This window comes from Leopardus geoffroyi, chromosome B1 (genome assembly GCF_018350155.1).
Source record: "Leopardus geoffroyi isolate Oge1 chromosome B1, O.geoffroyi_Oge1_pat1.0, whole genome shotgun sequence".
NCBI classification, from domain to species: Eukaryota; Metazoa; Chordata; class Mammalia; order Carnivora; family Felidae; genus Leopardus; species Leopardus geoffroyi.
The window spans coordinates 200315924-200333040 of NC_059327.1; the positions used below are offsets into that span (position 1 = coordinate 200315924).

General features: G+C 48.7%; 1 protein-coding gene across 6 annotated transcripts in view; it reads right to left on the reverse strand.

Moving 5' to 3' along the window:
- The window catches only part of EVC2 (EvC ciliary complex subunit 2), a 136460-nt gene that overhangs the window by 16446 nt on the left and 102897 nt on the right, over window positions 1–17117 (reverse strand). For all 6 annotated transcript variants that reach the window (XM_045474591.1, XM_045474590.1, XM_045474592.1 and 3 more), the window contains one exon: window positions 3798–4025. In XM_045474591.1, coding sequence (XP_045330547.1) covers window positions 3798–4025 — 228 coding nt within the window. The remainder of the gene's footprint in view (window positions 1–3797; window positions 4026–17117) is intronic.

Below are 17117 nucleotides of genomic sequence, written 5' to 3' on the forward strand. Positions count from 1 at the left end.
AAATGAGGAACAGTCCCTATTTTTCTAACACCAGGAATATTGTGTATATGGGGTGGAAAAATTTGTTGGAGCTCACCTATAAAACTATCGGGGTAGGTGGATTTTTGTGTGTCTTAGAAGACTTATTAATTACTGAATCGATTTCTTTCATGGCAATAGGATTATAAATAGATGACTTCTACTTGAGTCAATTTTGATGATTTACATTTTTCTAGAAATTCTTCCATTTTATCTCAGTTTGCAAGTCTATCTACATGAAATCGTTGGTAGAGTTTTGTTTTTAAAAACTCTACTTCAGGGGCGCCTGGGTGGCGCAGTCGGTTGAGCGTCCGACTTCAGCCAGGTCACGATCTCGCGGTCCGTGAGTTCGAGCCCCACGTCGGGCTCTGGGCTGATGGCTCGGAGCCTGGAGCCTGTTTCTGATTCTGTGTCTCCCTCTCTCTCTGCCCCTCCCCCGTTCATGCTCTGTCTCTCTCTGTCCCAAAAATAAATAAACGTTGAAAAAAAAAATTAAAAAAGAAACTCTACTTCATCTATAGTTATGTTGCTTTTTATTATTTACTTGTCCCAGGGGTGCCTGGGTGGCTCAGGCGGTTGAGCATCCCAACTTCGGCTCAGGTCATGATCCTGTGGTTTGTGAGTTCGAGCCCCGCATCGGGCTCTGTGCTGACAGCTCGGAGCCTGGAGCCTGCTTCAGATTCTGTGTCTCCCTCTCTCTGCTCCTCCCCACTTACACTGTTTCCCTCTCTCTCTCTCTCTCTCAAAAATAAACATTTAAAAATAAATTAAATACATACATACATACATACAATATTATTTACTCATCCCTTATCTCTGTTTTAAATGGTCACTTGTGTCAGAGCTTTGTATATTTTATTAGACTTTTTTTTTTCCCCAGAAAATTCACCTCTTCTCTTTATTGATCTTTTCTATCATAGTTTTGTTTGGTTGGATTTTGGCAGTTTTTAAAATTTTATTTATGCAACCTTCCTTCCTTCTTTCTACAGATTAATTTGTCACTGTTACCCTCTAGCTTTTTATATGATTGTAATTGTGAGCTTTTCTTCCCTAATATAAGTTTAGAGCATTCATTTCTCTTAGAGCTGAAAAGCTGCGTTAGCCAAATCCCACAAATTTTGATCTGTTTTATTTACATTATTACATTATTTTTCTGTTCTACAGTTTTAGAAGTTTCCATTATGATTTCTTTGACCAATGACTTATTCAGAGGTAAGTTTTAAAACTTCCAAAGTATGGGCTTGGAGTAATGACCTTTTCTTAAGTGGATTTAAACCTAATTGGTCTTTTTTTTTCAAAAAGGTGGTCAAAATGATATTGTATAGTCGTTTCCTTAACTGTTCCAATGTCTGCTGCAGAAGATGTGTTTGTTAATTGCCAGCTGTCAGATTCCGTAGGTGCACATTAAATACAGGTTGATGAATGGGTTATTCAGTTCATTGGTATCTTTCCCTGTGTCTCGTCTGATCGCCCACAGAAAGAGGGGGGTGTGCAGAAATCCCTCACTATCACGAACGAACTCATCAACGGTCTATCAAGTCTTCTTTTCATTATCTTGGGTCTTCTATCACATATACGCAACTGGAGACGTGCTTTGCTCTCCAGGTGAATGAAACTTTAAAATCATTTTGGTAGCACCTTTAATTTTTAAGACCATGTCACAAATCGTGATTTTATAGTCTAGGCTGCTAATCCGAGCATCCGACGTCTTTAGGGATCTTAATCTGTTGGGTTTTGTTTCTCCGACACATACATCATCTCGTCTTGCTTACGTGTTTGGGGACTCCGAAATTCAATTGAGAATACTTATTTGGCTGAAATTTATCTGTGAAAATGCCGAGTTGCCCAGATTGAGGCTATTTTTCTCTGGAGAGGATGTGCCGTGGCTTTGGCCATGCACCAGAGGCGTCATTCAACCTACAACCGTTTTATTTTATTCTATTTTTTTATATGAAATTTATTGCCAAATTGGTTTCCATACAGCCAGGGCTTCTCCCAACAGGAGCCCTCCTCCATGCCCAGCACCCACTTTCCCCTCCCTCCCACTCCCCCCCCCAACCCTCAGTTTGTTCTGTTTTTAAGAGTCATTCTTATGGTTTGGCTCCCTCCCTCTCTTTTTTTTCCCCCTTCCCCTCCCCCATGGTCTTCTGTTAAGTTTCTCAGGATCCACGTAAGAGTGAAAACATGTGGTATCTGTCCTTCTCTGTATGGCTTATTTCACTTAGCATCACACTCTCCAGTTCCATCCACGTTGCTACAAAAGGCCGTATTTCATTCTTTCTCATTGCCATGTAGTATTCCATTGTATACATAAACCACTTTAATTTAATGTATCAGTATTTTTGGATTCCTTCCTCACAGCAGCAAGAACCTTTGACTACAAATTCACGGGGAGACTCCCCTCCACCCCACCGCACCCCCACCCCCGGAGCAGGGCTGGGGGAGGGAGGGAAGGACAGGTTTCCCTGGTAACACCTCTGACAGCAGGTGACTGTCTCTTCCCACCCCCTCCCTGGGTGTCCTACCTCCTCGAACACCCCCAGCCTCATCTCCTGTCTCCCCGAAATGAACCCCAAATCCCTGGGTTGTAGGTTTCAGTCTTTTTCCCTGGATCTGAGCCTCTGGATTTGCCTTCCCCAGGACATCCTTGGCCTTTGGGAATTTTCCACATTCTCTTGTGAACTCACAAAGCACTAAGAAGTATGCTCACTTTTATTTACTTAGCATCCAGATGTTTTGTGCTGGAATGCCAACGTTTCCACATCTTTCTATCCCTAACAGAAATAAACGTCATAATTGCGGTCACAGTGCAGGACGCGTGAGGTTTATGGGAAAAGTAGTTCTGGACTCCTCAGAATCTAATGTTATTTATGACTTTTAACCCCCACCGGCGAGATCAAGGTGGACAGTCCATGAACGTGACCTAGAGAGTTTAAGTCAGAAACAGACTGCATTCCGCTCCTGGCGTTTCTTTATTAGCCGCGTGGACTTCCCCAAGAACTTGATATGCCACCTGCCGGGATCTCAATTTCTCTACCCGAGAACTGAACAGCAGGACCTACTTCATAGCACAGTGCTATAACTAAGCGATATAATGTGTGACAGGGAGCGTAAAGGTCCAGCAGTAAGACCGCAACTTATACTCAATCGCGCTTAACGGGTCATTTTTAGATTCATGCTTACGAATTATTAACGCTCAAATGAGAGTATGCCCATTCACAGCTTGTTAGCGCTTTTGCTCGCATATACTCAATAAGCCTGAATTCCTTTTCCTCTCTATAGCTAGGATAGTAACATACGAAATTCTAAAAAACTCTCCTAAAGGATCTAAGGTTAGTCCTCAGTTACTTCCATGGCTTTTGTTTTATGAATACACCTCTCGCACCTTGAAAAAAATGCGGCGTGCGGGAATAACCGTACAAATGTGATCATGAACGTAAACAACAGTGCAGTATTTCATTGCATCTAGGGCGCCGTTAATTGAAAGCCACACTGTTATTTTTCACAGCTCTGTGATGGAGCTCCTGATGCTGCTGTGGATGTGGGAGACGCATCCCGGTGTCAGAGGTGTTAAAAATGTTATAATTCAAAAGGTTACTTCTCAGGGGCAAGGCAATCGAGCAGCCTCGGGGTTGTAAGTTCCCTCACTTAGTCCTCACTGCGACCCTGAAGCATACACAGGGCAGGCGACCACCCACTTGCCGGTGGGGGGTGGGGGGGGGGAGCCAGAGGAGCCCATCCCGACCGTCCCCTCTTCCTTCCCGAGCCCCCGCGCTCACCGGGCTGTGCGACCCCAGGATCTGCTCGCAGGCCAGCTTCGTCAGGGTCTCCGACTCGCTCAGCTCCTCCAAGAGCAGGTCCTGGACGCTCAGGAGGGCGGTGTAAGCCCACAGGGTCTTGGCTATCCTGGCGGCCTTCTGGAACTGCTGGGAGGCGAGGGACTCCGCGAAGCGTGCCTCCTGGGCCTCCAGATGCTGCACGCGTTCCCGGAGCAGCTCCCCGCGGACCTGGGGACGGCAGGCCACAAGCCACACAGGTGAGTGGCGGGGGGTGTGGAGAGAGGACTTCCAGACAGCACCCCGCTAGGCTGAGCTCAAGCACCCATTCACTGGGGGTGGGGGTGGGGGTGGGGGGGCTCGGGAAGGGCCTCCACGACTTGCAAAGAAGCAAGCACTGGGAGGTGCAGCGTGCAGTTTAGGACCACGGGGCGTCTCTGTTTGCAAACACTCGCCTCGCTGGGGCTTCTGGAGTCTGGCCGTTCCCTCCACATTTATCACTCTGGAAGGTGCAGGGAATTATGTGGCTACCCAGCGTGAAATCCCATCCAGAGGATGAAAGTTTAAACTTCGGAACAGGCTCTGAGCCCCTTCCCACCCCGCTCCCAGCAGAGGTAAGCCTGCAAAGTCTCATCTGTTCCTCTGCTCCCCCCACCGCACCCCTGGGACTCCACCCTTCCTGGGTGCCTGGGGGCTCCCCGCGGGACTGAAACACCCGGCATCCTCCTCTTCCTGAAGATCCTCTATTTGTCCTTCCGTCCCTGGTTCCAACCACTGTGTTAGAAGTGTCCTCACCGAGCACATGCTTGTCACTCTCGTCTCCGCCTTTCCTCCTCCTGCTGGCCCTCACCGCACCATTGACCCAGCGGGGACCCGAGCCCCTCGGGGGGAGGACCCAGGACCCAGGACCTGAGGGGCTCCAGAAACCCCAGACAAGGGAATGCATCCACTCCCCTGGGTCCCACAACCAAGCAGTTCATTCTGACATGAGTGTGTCTTCTCTATGTCCCCACTGCCTCTCCTACTTTCTCCAGAAAAGATGCCACATGAACAAGGGGGCCTGATGCTTCTCACACGTGGCCCCCCGAGCCCCTGATGGCAGCTCCCTTTAATGTGCACCCCCTCCCCTCACAGGGACGCCACAAGCCAAAAAGCGGCCTGCTTGAACACGTGTCTTGGTGAAGTCTTTCCTTTAATCTTTAAACGCGTGTGGAATTTCGGGGCGCCTGGGGTGGCTCAGTCGGTTACGCGTCCGACTCTTGGTTTTGGCGCAGGTCACGATCTCACGGTTAATAAGTTTGAGCCCCGCGTCGGGCCCTGCGCAGACAGCACAGAGCCTGCTTGGGAACCCCTCTCTCCCCCTCTGTCTCTGCTCCTCTCCCACTTGCCCACACACACACACTCTCTCTCAAAATAAATACATAAACCTTAAAAAGTTACTTAAAAAAAAAAAAAAAGCGCGTGTGGAATTTGCAAAACCAAAGGTAAACGTAACCCAGATACGGACGGGGTATCACACAGCCTTAAAAGGAAAAGAAATTCTGACACAGGCTACAATTTGGAGGACGGCGTGCTCCGTGAAAGAGGCCAGTTACAAAAGGACAGACACTGTAGGATTCCTAGAGCAGTCAAGTCCATAGACACAGAAAGCAGATGATGTGTGCCAGGGGCTGGGGGCAGCAGACACGGGGAGCTGGTGTTTCGTGGGGACAGAGGTTCAGTTTGGGAAGACGGATGGCGGGGACGCTTTGCACAACAGGGTGAACGTACTTCATGGCACTGGCCTGGATGAGCAGAGGCGGTTAAGACGGTAAGTCTCACGCCATCTATATTTTACCACAATGAGAAATATTGAAAAACTTTGTGGAATTCTGTTTTCTGCCATGTCACCGATTTTTTAAAAATTTTTCATGCTTCTTTTATTTTTGAGAGAAAGAGACAGAGCGCAAGTGGGGGAGGGGCAGAGAGAGAGGGAGACCCAGACTCCGAAGCAGGCTCCAGGCTTCGAGCTGTCAGCACAGAGCCCGACGCGGGGCTCGAACCCACGGACGGCGAGATCATGACCCAAGCTGAAGTCGGTCGCTTAACCGATTGAGCCACCCGGGCGCCCCTTCATGTAACCTATTTTTAATATTCATCTGTTTATGTTCGGAGAGGCCTCGGGTGGCTGACACAGGGAAGAATACTTATGTGATGTGGGGGCCGGCGGAGGATGCCGACCCCGGATCTCCCGTGGCTGCACAGCCCTACCATGTCCATCCATGTGTCCCTCGGAAGCAGACAAGGCCCAGTTTGAAAAGCACAGATTTCACCTCTACAACCTGACCTTCGGGAAGAAGTCTGACGGGGGTGAAGAGGGAAGAAGTCCCCCAAAGGAACAAACAGACAGCTTGTCGGCTGGGGAAGAAACTTCTGTCTGGGGGGGGGGGCCCTACAAACGCTTCTTGGAGAGGCAGGGCCTCTGACCAGCCTCAGAGAACGGAGGGGAGCCACCAACGGAAGGCAGGGTCTGCAAAGATACACAGTATAGGCACCTGCATATCTGGTTCACGGCAACGCCCACAAACATCGGGGGCCAGAGGCAAGAAGGCACAGAAGTATGGCAGACGGACAGAGCTGGTCTGGAAGACAGATGTTCATTTCCCTGCTCGAACGGGAACAAGAAGCCTCGTTCTCAAGAGGGTGCTACTAGACCCCCACCTTGCCCTCATGTGGACAACCAGGTGACAGTCACCTGCCCACTGATGGGTTCCCATGGTGACTTCGGATCACACCTGGGCCTCCTGGGTCGGCTGGCAGTCACACCCGGCCTGAGGCGTCCACACAGTTCATGCGGTGCCCCCACGTCCCTCCAGGACTGGGCAAAGCCTCGGGAGAGTGGGACCCAAGAGCCGTGTCTGATGGCTTCTTCATGGGGACGTGGGGTCTCTGACGTGCTTCAAGGATCTTCGCAGTCTTCCTGCAAATGCCTTTCTCCCACAGCTACTTTCTTACTGCAAGTCTGCAGACAGAAAATCCCATTTATGCTTTCATTCATCAATCCAAAAACTAATTACTGAGCGCCAAGTAGGTATCGTATAAAGGAATGCGTGATGCAGTTAGGAGAGGGGGCGGGGGTAGAGAAGAGGTAAAGATGAGTGAGACAAGAATCTGACCCTGAAAGAGCTCCCAACTGAGGAACCAAGTAGGCACAGGGGTGAAGGGAGGCCAAGGGCTCCAGAGCCAGAGGCCAGAGTACGGTTTCCAGCTCTGTCACTTACTGTCACTCACTAGCTCGTGACCTTGGGCAAATTCATTCAGCTGCATATGACTCTATTTCCTCATCTGTAACATGGGCATAATACCTCCCCACGCATGGGTTTTTTTTTTTTTAAAGCTTTACTGAGGTATAATTGCCATATGATAGGCTGCACATATTTATTTTTTATTTTTTATTTTTTAATTATATGAAATTTATTGTCAAATTAGTTTCCATACAACACCCAGTGCTCATCCCAAAAGATGCCCTCTTCAATGCCCATCACCTACCCTCCCCTCCCTTCCACCCCCCATCAACCCTTAGTTTGTTCTCAGCTTTTTTTTTTTTTTTAATTTTTTTTTTCAACGTTTATTTATTTTTGGGACAGAGAGAGACAGAGCATGAACGGGGGAGGGGCAGAGAGAGAGAGGGAGACACAGAATCGGAAACAGGCTCCAGGCTCTGAGCCATCAGCCCAGAGCCTGATGCGGGGCTCGAACTCACGGACCGCGAGATCGTGACCTGGCTGAAGTCGGACACTTAACCGACTGCGCCACCCAGGCGCCCCTGTTCTCAGCTTTTAAGAGTCTCTTATGCTTTGGCTCTCTCTCCCACTCTAACCTCTTTTTCTTCTTTTTTTCCTTCCCCTCTCCCATGGGTTTCTGTTAAATTTCTCAGGATCCACATATGGATCCTGAAAGAGTGAAAACGTATGGTATCTGTCTTTCTCTGTATGGCTTATTTCACTTAGCATCACACTCTCCAGTTCCATCCACGTTGCTACAAAGGGCCATATTTCATTCCTTCTCATTGCCACGTAGTATTCCATTGTGTATATAAATCACAATTTCTTTACCCATTCATCAGTTGATGGACATTTAGGCTCTTTCCATAATTTGGCTATTGTTGAGAGTGCTGCTATAAACATTGGGGTACAAGTGCCCCTATACATCAGCACTCCTGTATCCCTTGGGTAAATTCCTAGCAGTGCTATTGCTGGGTCATAGGGTAGGTCTATTTTTAATTTTTTGAGGCACCTCCACACTGTTTTCCAGAGCGGCTGCACCAATTTGCATTCCCACCAACAGTGCAAGAGGGTTCCTGTTTCTCCACGGCCTCTCCAGCATCTATAGTCTCCTGATTTGTTCATTTTGGCCACTCTGACTGGCGTGAGGTGGTATCTCAGGGTGGTTTTGATTTGTATTTCTCTGGTGAGGAGTGACATTGAGCATCTTTTCATGTGCCTGTTGGCCATCCGGATGTCTTCTTTAGAGAAGTGTCTATTCATGTTTTCTGCCCATTTCTTCACTGGGTTATTTGTTTTTCGGGTGTGGAGTTTGGTGAGCTCTTTATAGATTTTGGATACTAGCCCTTTGTCTGATATGTCATTTGCAAATATCTTTTCCCATTCCGTTGGTTGCCTTTTAGTTTTGTTGATTGTTCCCTTTGCTGTGCAGAAGCTTTTTATCTTCGTGAGGTCCCAATAGTTCATTTTTGCTTTATTATAATTCCTTTGCCTTTGGGGATGAGGCTGCACATAATTAAAGGCCACAGTCTGATTAAACGGTGACATATTTACACACCCCGAGGAAGTGGGAAGGGCTATGGCAAACCTACGGAGAGTTCCTTGAGAGGAAAAACACGAGTGACAGGCAGGTGACCCAGAAAGGGAGGAGCGGTGCCCTTCTCCCACACCTGCCATGAGCTCAGATTTCCTGTCACTGTGACCTCCGAACGGCCTCCTTCAGGCCCATCCTTGGACGGGTAGTGGCCCAAATATCCTGAAAGCTGCGTCTCCTGCAGAAGGGCAGGGCAGGGTGAGGCGGCCATGAGGGTATCTTGAGTTTTTTTTACGCAAATTCAAACCTAAAACGTGGGGGCAGTGTAAAGCTTTTCATGTGTGCTGCACGAACCACGTGGACGGTGGAATTAAGACAAGGAAGATTCTCCAAAATCCTTTTCTCTTCTTTGGAAAGTTTACTTTGTTAATTCCAGCACCATAAGCATGTGCCTGCAGGGAGGGATTCCATCCTTGTCTAAAAGGCTCTGGGAAAGGATACGGGTTTGCATTTCCGTGACAGGTTTCATTAAATATGCAGGCTACCTAAAGTAATAAAAATTCATTTTCAAAATAATATGCTGTTAAGTACTCTCATTTTAAATGGGAAGTTTAAACTGCCTCCTTATGCGTGTCTCTGACTCAGTGCATTTCAAAAAAGTAGTTTTTTTCTAGGGGCTGTGATGTCTTTAAATGCAAAATAAAATAACCAACCCCCCCACCTCCATCAGGGGTCCCTGGGTGGCTCTGACTTTGCTCGGGTCATGATCTCATGGTTCATGAGTTCGAGCCCCACGTCAGGCTCTGTGTTGACAGCTTGGAGTCTGGAGCCTGGAGCCTGCTTCGCATTCTGTGTCTCCTTCTCTCTCTGCCCCTCCCCTGCTCATGCTCTGTCTGTGTCTGTCTTAAAAATAAATAAACATTAAAAAAAAAAAGAAAGAAAATCGATAATACCCAAAGTAGAGAAATGAAGAAATAGCAAGAAAAGCATGTTATTTGGAAATACGGAGGTAAATGCCAAAAGATCAAACTAAAAAATTAGAGGTCATTACCTCTGGGGATTTGAAAATGTATGTGTGTGTGGCTCCTGGGAGTTGGCTCCTTGTTCAGCACAAACCTTGTAGAATTATTTGATTCTAAAAGAATGCATGCCTACATTTTATAAAAATGAAAAGGAAAGCTTTAGCTTTTAAAAAAATATTTATTTATTTTTGAGAGAGAGAGACAGAGCACAAGCAGGGGAGGGGCAGAGAGAGAGGGAGACACAGAATCCGAAGCAGGCTCCAGGCTCCGAGCTGTCAGCACAGAGCCCAACGTGGGGCTTGAACCCACGAGTGGTGGGATCACGACCTGAGCTGAAGTCGGACGCTCAACCGACTAAGCCACCCAGGTGCCCCAAAAGTAAAAAATTTTTAAATGGACAAGGTAGAAACAAGCTACTACATTCAAACCATCCAAAGATAACTCTAGTAACCTTCTGGTGAGTGAAAGGCAGAAGTGGAAGAGATTAGAAAGGTAAAAGGAAGGCTGTGAGGCCTGAATGCCACATTCAGGAATCTGGATTTTGTCTGGGGATGGTGGGATTCTAAGAAGATTCTAAGCAACTTCCCTTAGAATCGTGCTTCAGGACAGGACTTTGACAGAGCCTGCCTCCAAGGACAAGACGGGGGCTTGAGTAGACGCAAAGGGAACCACATGCAGGATTTCCCAGTCTTTGCTGGAGGGGCGGATGTTCTCTCCCCTTCCTAGAACGCCTCCCCCGGCAACGCACCTTCTGTTCTAAGCTTCATAAGAACCTGGGCCGTCACCGTTCTCCCTCGTCAGGTCATCGGAAAATGAGCACATTATTTTCATGCTTAAGCTCTAGTCACTTCTGAGATGACAGGGTGTGGAGAGGCGTGCCTGACAGAAGTCCCGGCCACCTCTGCATGACTGGCGTGGCGGGTGCAGAAACACAGCAGGCTGCACGGGCGATCGCAGCGCGTGAGTCCCACTCCTGAATGAAGGGGCTGCTATTGGACTGTGCACACGTGCGTGTCACGAAACCCGGAAACAGTGGACACACAACGGATGGGTGAATGGGTACCACTCAGGTGGAGGGCAGCATCCTTCAAATAAGACCACAAATAATGGGTGAGCAGGAGGCATGGTCACGTCATTTTCCTTCACATCTAAGTGTCTGCAAAGAATATTTATGAGAAATTGATATGAACCGTGTGCCAGAACAGCAGCAGACACATCAAAGATTAGCTGAAACATCCCCCTCGTTTCTGGATCTGCCAAAGCGACACAGGGATGGGCAGAGAGACCTGTGGTTTGGGGCGCCTGGGTGGCTCAGTGGGTTGAGGTCCGTCTTCGACTCGGGTCATGATCTCGTGGTTTGTGAGTTCGAGCCCCGCGTCGGGCTCTGTGCTGTCAGCATGGAGCCTGCTTCAGATCCTCTGTCCCCCTCTTTCTTCCCCTTCCCCCACCTCAAAAATGAATAACGGTTAAAAAGAAAAAAAAAGAGGCTTGTGCTTTGGGCACCTGCCGGCGACGTGACCTTGGACAAGCCTCTCCACCTTTCCGAGTCTCAGTATTCTCATCCATGAAACGGAAATAGTAATTATTGCCCTCACCAGTATTATTGTCTCACCAGAGTGAGACGATATACGAACAGAGTTCAAGATGGTTTGAAATATCAAGGGGTTGAAAAGAATCGAAATGTCTTATGAGCTGAGCGTCAGCTACATTATTTAAAAAAATTTTTTTTTTAACATTTATTTACTTTTGAGACAGAGAGAGAGACAGCATGAACAGGGGAGGGTCAGAGAGAGAGGGAGACACAGAATCGGAAGCAGGCTCCAGGCTCCGAGCTGTCAGCACAGAGCCCGACGCGGGGCACGAACCCACAGACCGCGAGATCATGACCTGAGTCGAAGTCGGACGCTTAACCGACTGAGCCACCCAGGCGCCCCTTTAAGCGTCACATGCACCATGATATGTTAAGCTACTGTAAAACCCCACGAGGGAACTCTCATGTACTGATAGGTAAAGTCTTCAAGCTTCAGGGTTGGGTAAAAAGCAGAGGCAGGTGGGACAGAGAAAGAGATATGGAGAGATTGAGAGAGAGAGAGAGAGAGAGATGTAGACAGATAAACAGACAGACCTATTTCTACTAGCCTGAAAGTAAAAATGAGTCCCACAATTTGTGCTATGAGTTTACCTTGCTCTATGGATTGGCCCAGGCATGGGGACAGGAGGAACAGACACATTCTCCGTCCTGGTCAAGGCATTCAGCAGGTAAAATCTTGGCCAGGCAACATTTTGAGGGGCAGCCCTCCAGTCCTACAGACCCAACCAATGGCACCAAGCTGGTCAGAGTCCCCTGGAAGTCAGGGAAGAATCTCGAATGTCCCTTCCTCAATCAGGCACCCACCTCTGAGAAGCCCTCCTTGGTTGTCCTCCAGGAGAGGGTTGTGGGACTGACATAACTGACCCTTGTAGGGTGACTCTAGCCACCAAGCCCACAGTGGACCCTTAGCCTTGCAGAGGGTCTGGCCGGGGGGCCCTTTAGTTCACAGAAATCAAGAAATTTCTTTTTTTTTTTTTTTTTTTTTTAAATTTTTTTTTTTTTTTCAACGTTTATTTATTTTTGGGGACAGAGAGAGACAGAGGATGAACGGGGGAGGGGCAGAGAGAGAGGGAGACACAGAATTGGAAACAGGCTCCAGGCTCTGAGCCATCGCCCAGAGCCCGACGCGGGGCTCGAACTCACGGACCGCGAGATCGTGACCTGGCTGAAGTCGGACGCTTAACCGACTGCGCCACCCAGGCGCCCCAAAAATCAAGAAATTTCTTAATGGGAGCGGGGACTGGAGGCTTAGCTTCTAGCTCAGCCCTATGAACACAAGGGAAAGAGCAGGTCAGACTAAGACAAGGCCTACATCCCCTAGAGTCAAAGAGAGCAGAGACCAGGCAGGAAAGGAGGGGCTCGATACAGAATTAAAAGTGAGTATGTCCCCCCAAATATTCTCTACAAAGTGACTAAATTTTGCCTCAAAGGCTTGGTTTCTTAGTGTAGCCTCTAGACTTCCCAGGTCCTGGCTTTTACCTACCTCCTAGGGCTTCCTTCTCCATACCTAACAGAAAATACCCAGCCTTTCCAAAGACAAATGAAATATCTTTCAAAATAGGACTTTTATAAAGCCGCAGTGGAACCACGATAAATTCCAAAGCATCATTATCATATATACTTTATTCTTTAACTAGAATATTAAAAAAAAATGAAAATCAGTAACAAATTTTTTTTTTAATTTTTTAATGTTTATTTATTTTTAGAGAGAGAGATACAGACAGAGCATGAGCGGGGAGGGAGAGAGAGAAGGAGACAGAAAATCCCAAGCAGGCTCCAGACTCTGAGCTGTCAGCACAGAGCCTGACGCGGGGCTCAAACTCACGAACCATGAGATCATGACCTGAGTTGAAGTCAGACGCTTAACTGACTGAGCCACCCTGATGCCCCAGAAAAAAAACTTTTTTTTTTTTTTTTTTTTAAACCAAATCAACGTTTATTTATTTTTGGGACAGAGAGAGACAGAGCATGAACAGGGGAGGGGCAGAGAGAGAGGGAGACACAGAACAGGAAATAGGCTCCAGGCTCTGAGCCATCAGCCCAGAGCCCGACGCGGGGCTCGAACTCACGGACCGCGAGATCGTGACCTGGGTGAAGTCGGACGCTCAACCGACTGCGCCACCCAGGCGCCCCGAAAAAAAACTTTTTAAAAATGGGGTAAAATTCAAAACCTATGACAAAGGGATAGGTCAAAATTTTCAACTTCTGGCCAGGATGAAGAACCAAAAACAGATTTACTTTCCCACCACCAGAAAACCAGATCCCATATATGATGCCATAGTTTTCAGATACTGGGCAGAACTGGGGTACCAGAGAGGAAGGAAATAGACAAGGTGGCCCCACAGCTGCCCCAGCTTACTGCTTGGATGAAGTTCCTAGGGTGCACCATCGGATGGGGACCTGGGGAAAGCCCAGCAGGTGCACCGGGTTAAGAAAAGAAAACCAGAGTTTGGGAGGTCACTGTGTCTAGAATTTGTAGGGCAGAGTCCCAAAGAGGAAGGAGCTGCAGAGAGAGAGAGAGAGAGAGAGAGACAGAGACAGAGAGAGAGACAGAGAGAGAGAGAGAGACAGAGAGAGAGAGGATACTCCAGAGACCTCCAGGGGTGTTCTCAAGGCTTTTGCTAAGCGTTGGGCATGCTTGGGAAAAAAAAAAAAAACTGTACCAGATCAGGAAAAGAACCACCAAAAATAAGAGGCATAGCGATTTCTGGAGCCCACAGAGAGCTGGGAAGAGTCAGTGTTCCTATTAGCCTGAGTGAGAAAAGCACACAGGCATCAGGGAGATGGGTAGTACCTCAGTAATAGTGATAAATTAGCTCTTGACTAAAGGCAGCTCTTAATTCCAACCTAACAAAACTTAAAAGCATGCCTTGAAGGGATAAAACGAATCCTAAACAATGCAACTACATGTCCAAACGCCAACACTATTAAAGAAAATGCCACAAAGTCTGGCACCCAGCATGTAAAACTTACCATGCCTAGCATCTAATCAAAAATTACCATGCACACCAAGACGCAGGAAAATGGGATCCACAACTCAGGGGGAAATCCATCAGGGGAAACAAGAGAGATGATGGAACCGGCAGACAAGGACATGGAAACACTGATAAGAAAGAGCAATGAGGCACCGGCTGGGAAGGGAGGCAACGAAATTGCAATTATTTGTCGACATGGTGACTGACCAGGGGATGGAATGCAATTCTCAAATTCACCTGTAAGTTTCATGCCATCACAACAGAAAGTTATTTAGGAACTGGGTTAACTTATTCTAAAAATGTATATGCCCTCCAGAGTCTTTCAGGTTTAAAATGATGCACCTGTGATCTTACAGTGACCCCCCCCCCCCACCATGAGAAGGCCCAGGTGTCGCTGCCTGAGTCCCATTTCTGATCACAGGCACACTCCAGCCCCTCCCGCAGCTGCCGGTGACCAGAGCAGACTCCTCACTCCATTAGCTCCTCAGCTGTAGAGGAAAAGTGGTCAGGCAGGAAGCCCATCCTCGTCTGTCTGTCTGTCTCCCTGCATCATTCACACCACTCTCTGTGAACCAGTCAAACAGCCACGCACCCACGGCGGAGCCCGGGTCAGTAGGGTGGGTTTTCTATCTGAAAGCAGGAGGCGAACCTCCAAACGGCTGGTGCGCAAAGTGGCCGCACGCCCGAGACTGTGAACATCTTAAGAGCAGAAACCGAGACCAGCTGGGCCCGGAGAAGGCAGTCCACAAACGATCTCCGAAGGAGGAAGTGGAAGGAGGCAGAAGGATAGGAGAAAGACAGAAAGACAGGGAAAGAAGTGGAGGAAAGGCAAGGGGGACGCGGGCAGGGCACGGGAGAGCCACTTTGGGAGGCTGAGCCTCCTCGCTGTCGCAGCTGGGTCACAACACGGCAGATGTGCCTCATCCGACCCCCGGCTCTAGTATCTGACCCTGTGAGGTTGGGCAAATCCCTTCAGGTGGAAGCGTCCAGACGAGGCACATATCCACCCGGGACTGAGGGTTACAGGGATCGCCGTCTCGGATTCTAGCAAAGAAAGGGGGCACCCAGCCCCCTTGTGCTTGGCAGCCCCAATGAGTGAAGCCAGGGTCCCTTTGGGAACCCCACACTGCCGGCCAGACTGAGGCTTTGTGACGGGTCTCTGACCCAGTCCCTCTTTCCAGCCGCACGAGCTGTGAGGGGTTTCCCGGTCCTGGAACACGATCAGACCGCTCTCAGCTGCTGGCACTCAGACCGAGGGCTGTCATCTCCATCCGAAACTACCCTGCAGATGGAAAATCTGAACGATTCTGGCTCCGGTGCTAAAAGACGCGGCCGATCGATGTCGGGAGGAACGTCAAAGCCGTTGGCTTGAGAGTGCGCATTCTATCGGCACTTGCCACAGTGAGGTGGCCGGTTGTGAGGGTGGCCTGTCATTAAATTACAGCTGACAAAGGCCTCCTGCCTTTCTCTGGGTTCTGGCGCACACACACGGGGCTGCTGCGTCATCAAAAACCAGCACTGTAGCCCCCTCAGAGCTAGGAAGTACCTTTCTGTCCATTTGCTCCTCCCAATGACCCCGTTGCTACTAGGTCCTGATTGTCCCAATCCTCATGTGACAGATGCGGGAGCCGAGGCGTGTCTGTCCCACACTGAACAACCGCGGGAGGTAACCACATCCGGTGAGAATATTCCCTGTCAATCCTGACCAGGGCCTTCGACGCAGAGGCAGCACCAGGGCGAGGGGCCGGAGGTTCAGAAGCTGGAGCCCCGCCCCCCCTCCCACCTCCCGTCCCTGGACACTCGTGGGGCTTCTTCTACGGGACGTGGGGTGCCCAAATGCACGAGCACCTAGCTCTCAGATGGCTTAGCTCTTATCTATCCATAAAGCGTGTGCCTGATTTGTATCGTATGCATTTTTAATTATTTTATTTTATGTATATTTTTTAATATGAAATTTATTGTCAAATTGGTTTCCATACAACACCCAGTGCTCACCAACAGGTGCCCTCCTCAATGCCCGTCACCCACCTTCCCCTCCCCCCCACCCCCCATCAACCCTCAGTTTAGTCTCAGTTTTTTAAGAGCCTCTTATGGTTTGGCTCTCTCCCTCTCTAACTCTTTTTCCCCTTCCCCTCCCCCATGGTCTTCTGTTAGGATTCTCAGGATCCACATAAGAGTGAAGACCTATGATAACTGTCTTTCTCTGCCTGACTTATTTCACTTAGCATAATACCCTCCAGTTCATCCACGTTGCTACAAAAGGCCATATTTCATTTTTTCTCATTGCCACGTAGTACTCCATTGTGTATAGAAACCACAATTTCTTTATCCATTCGTCAGTTGATGGACATTTAGGCTCTTTCCATAATTTGCCTATTGTTGAGAGTGCTGCTGTAAACATTGGGGTACAAGTGCTCCTATGCACCAGCACTCCTGTGTCCCTTGGATAGATTCCTAGCAGTGCTATTGCTGGGTCACAGGGTAGATCTATTTTTAATTATGCCCGTCACGTATAAGCAACATATATGTATACAGAAAGTCCTGAGTAGGGTACCCAGAGACGCAGGCATTCAAAGGCAAACAAAATAAATGAGCACTATTCTTACTGGAGGGTTAGTGTATCTCAAGAAGGGAGTTAAGTTCTTAAATCAGTGCACAGGACAAACATGAAATGTAAACTGCCCTTGGAAATGCCAGCGATCGTCCAGAGTGGGGCAGAGGGCTGCGTCTTCCACACACGCAAAGGGCCTGGCTGGATCTCAGGACAAATGCACGACTCACACGGAAACGATGGAGGTGAACTCAGGGCAGGGCGGGCTGCAGAGTCTGGCTCAGGGAACCGCAGGACAGGATGTCATCTGTCACCACTCACGGCCACCCAGTAGTCATCCAGCCTGTCCCTCTCCTCCGTCGATGGGACCAGCGAGGTTCCGCTCAC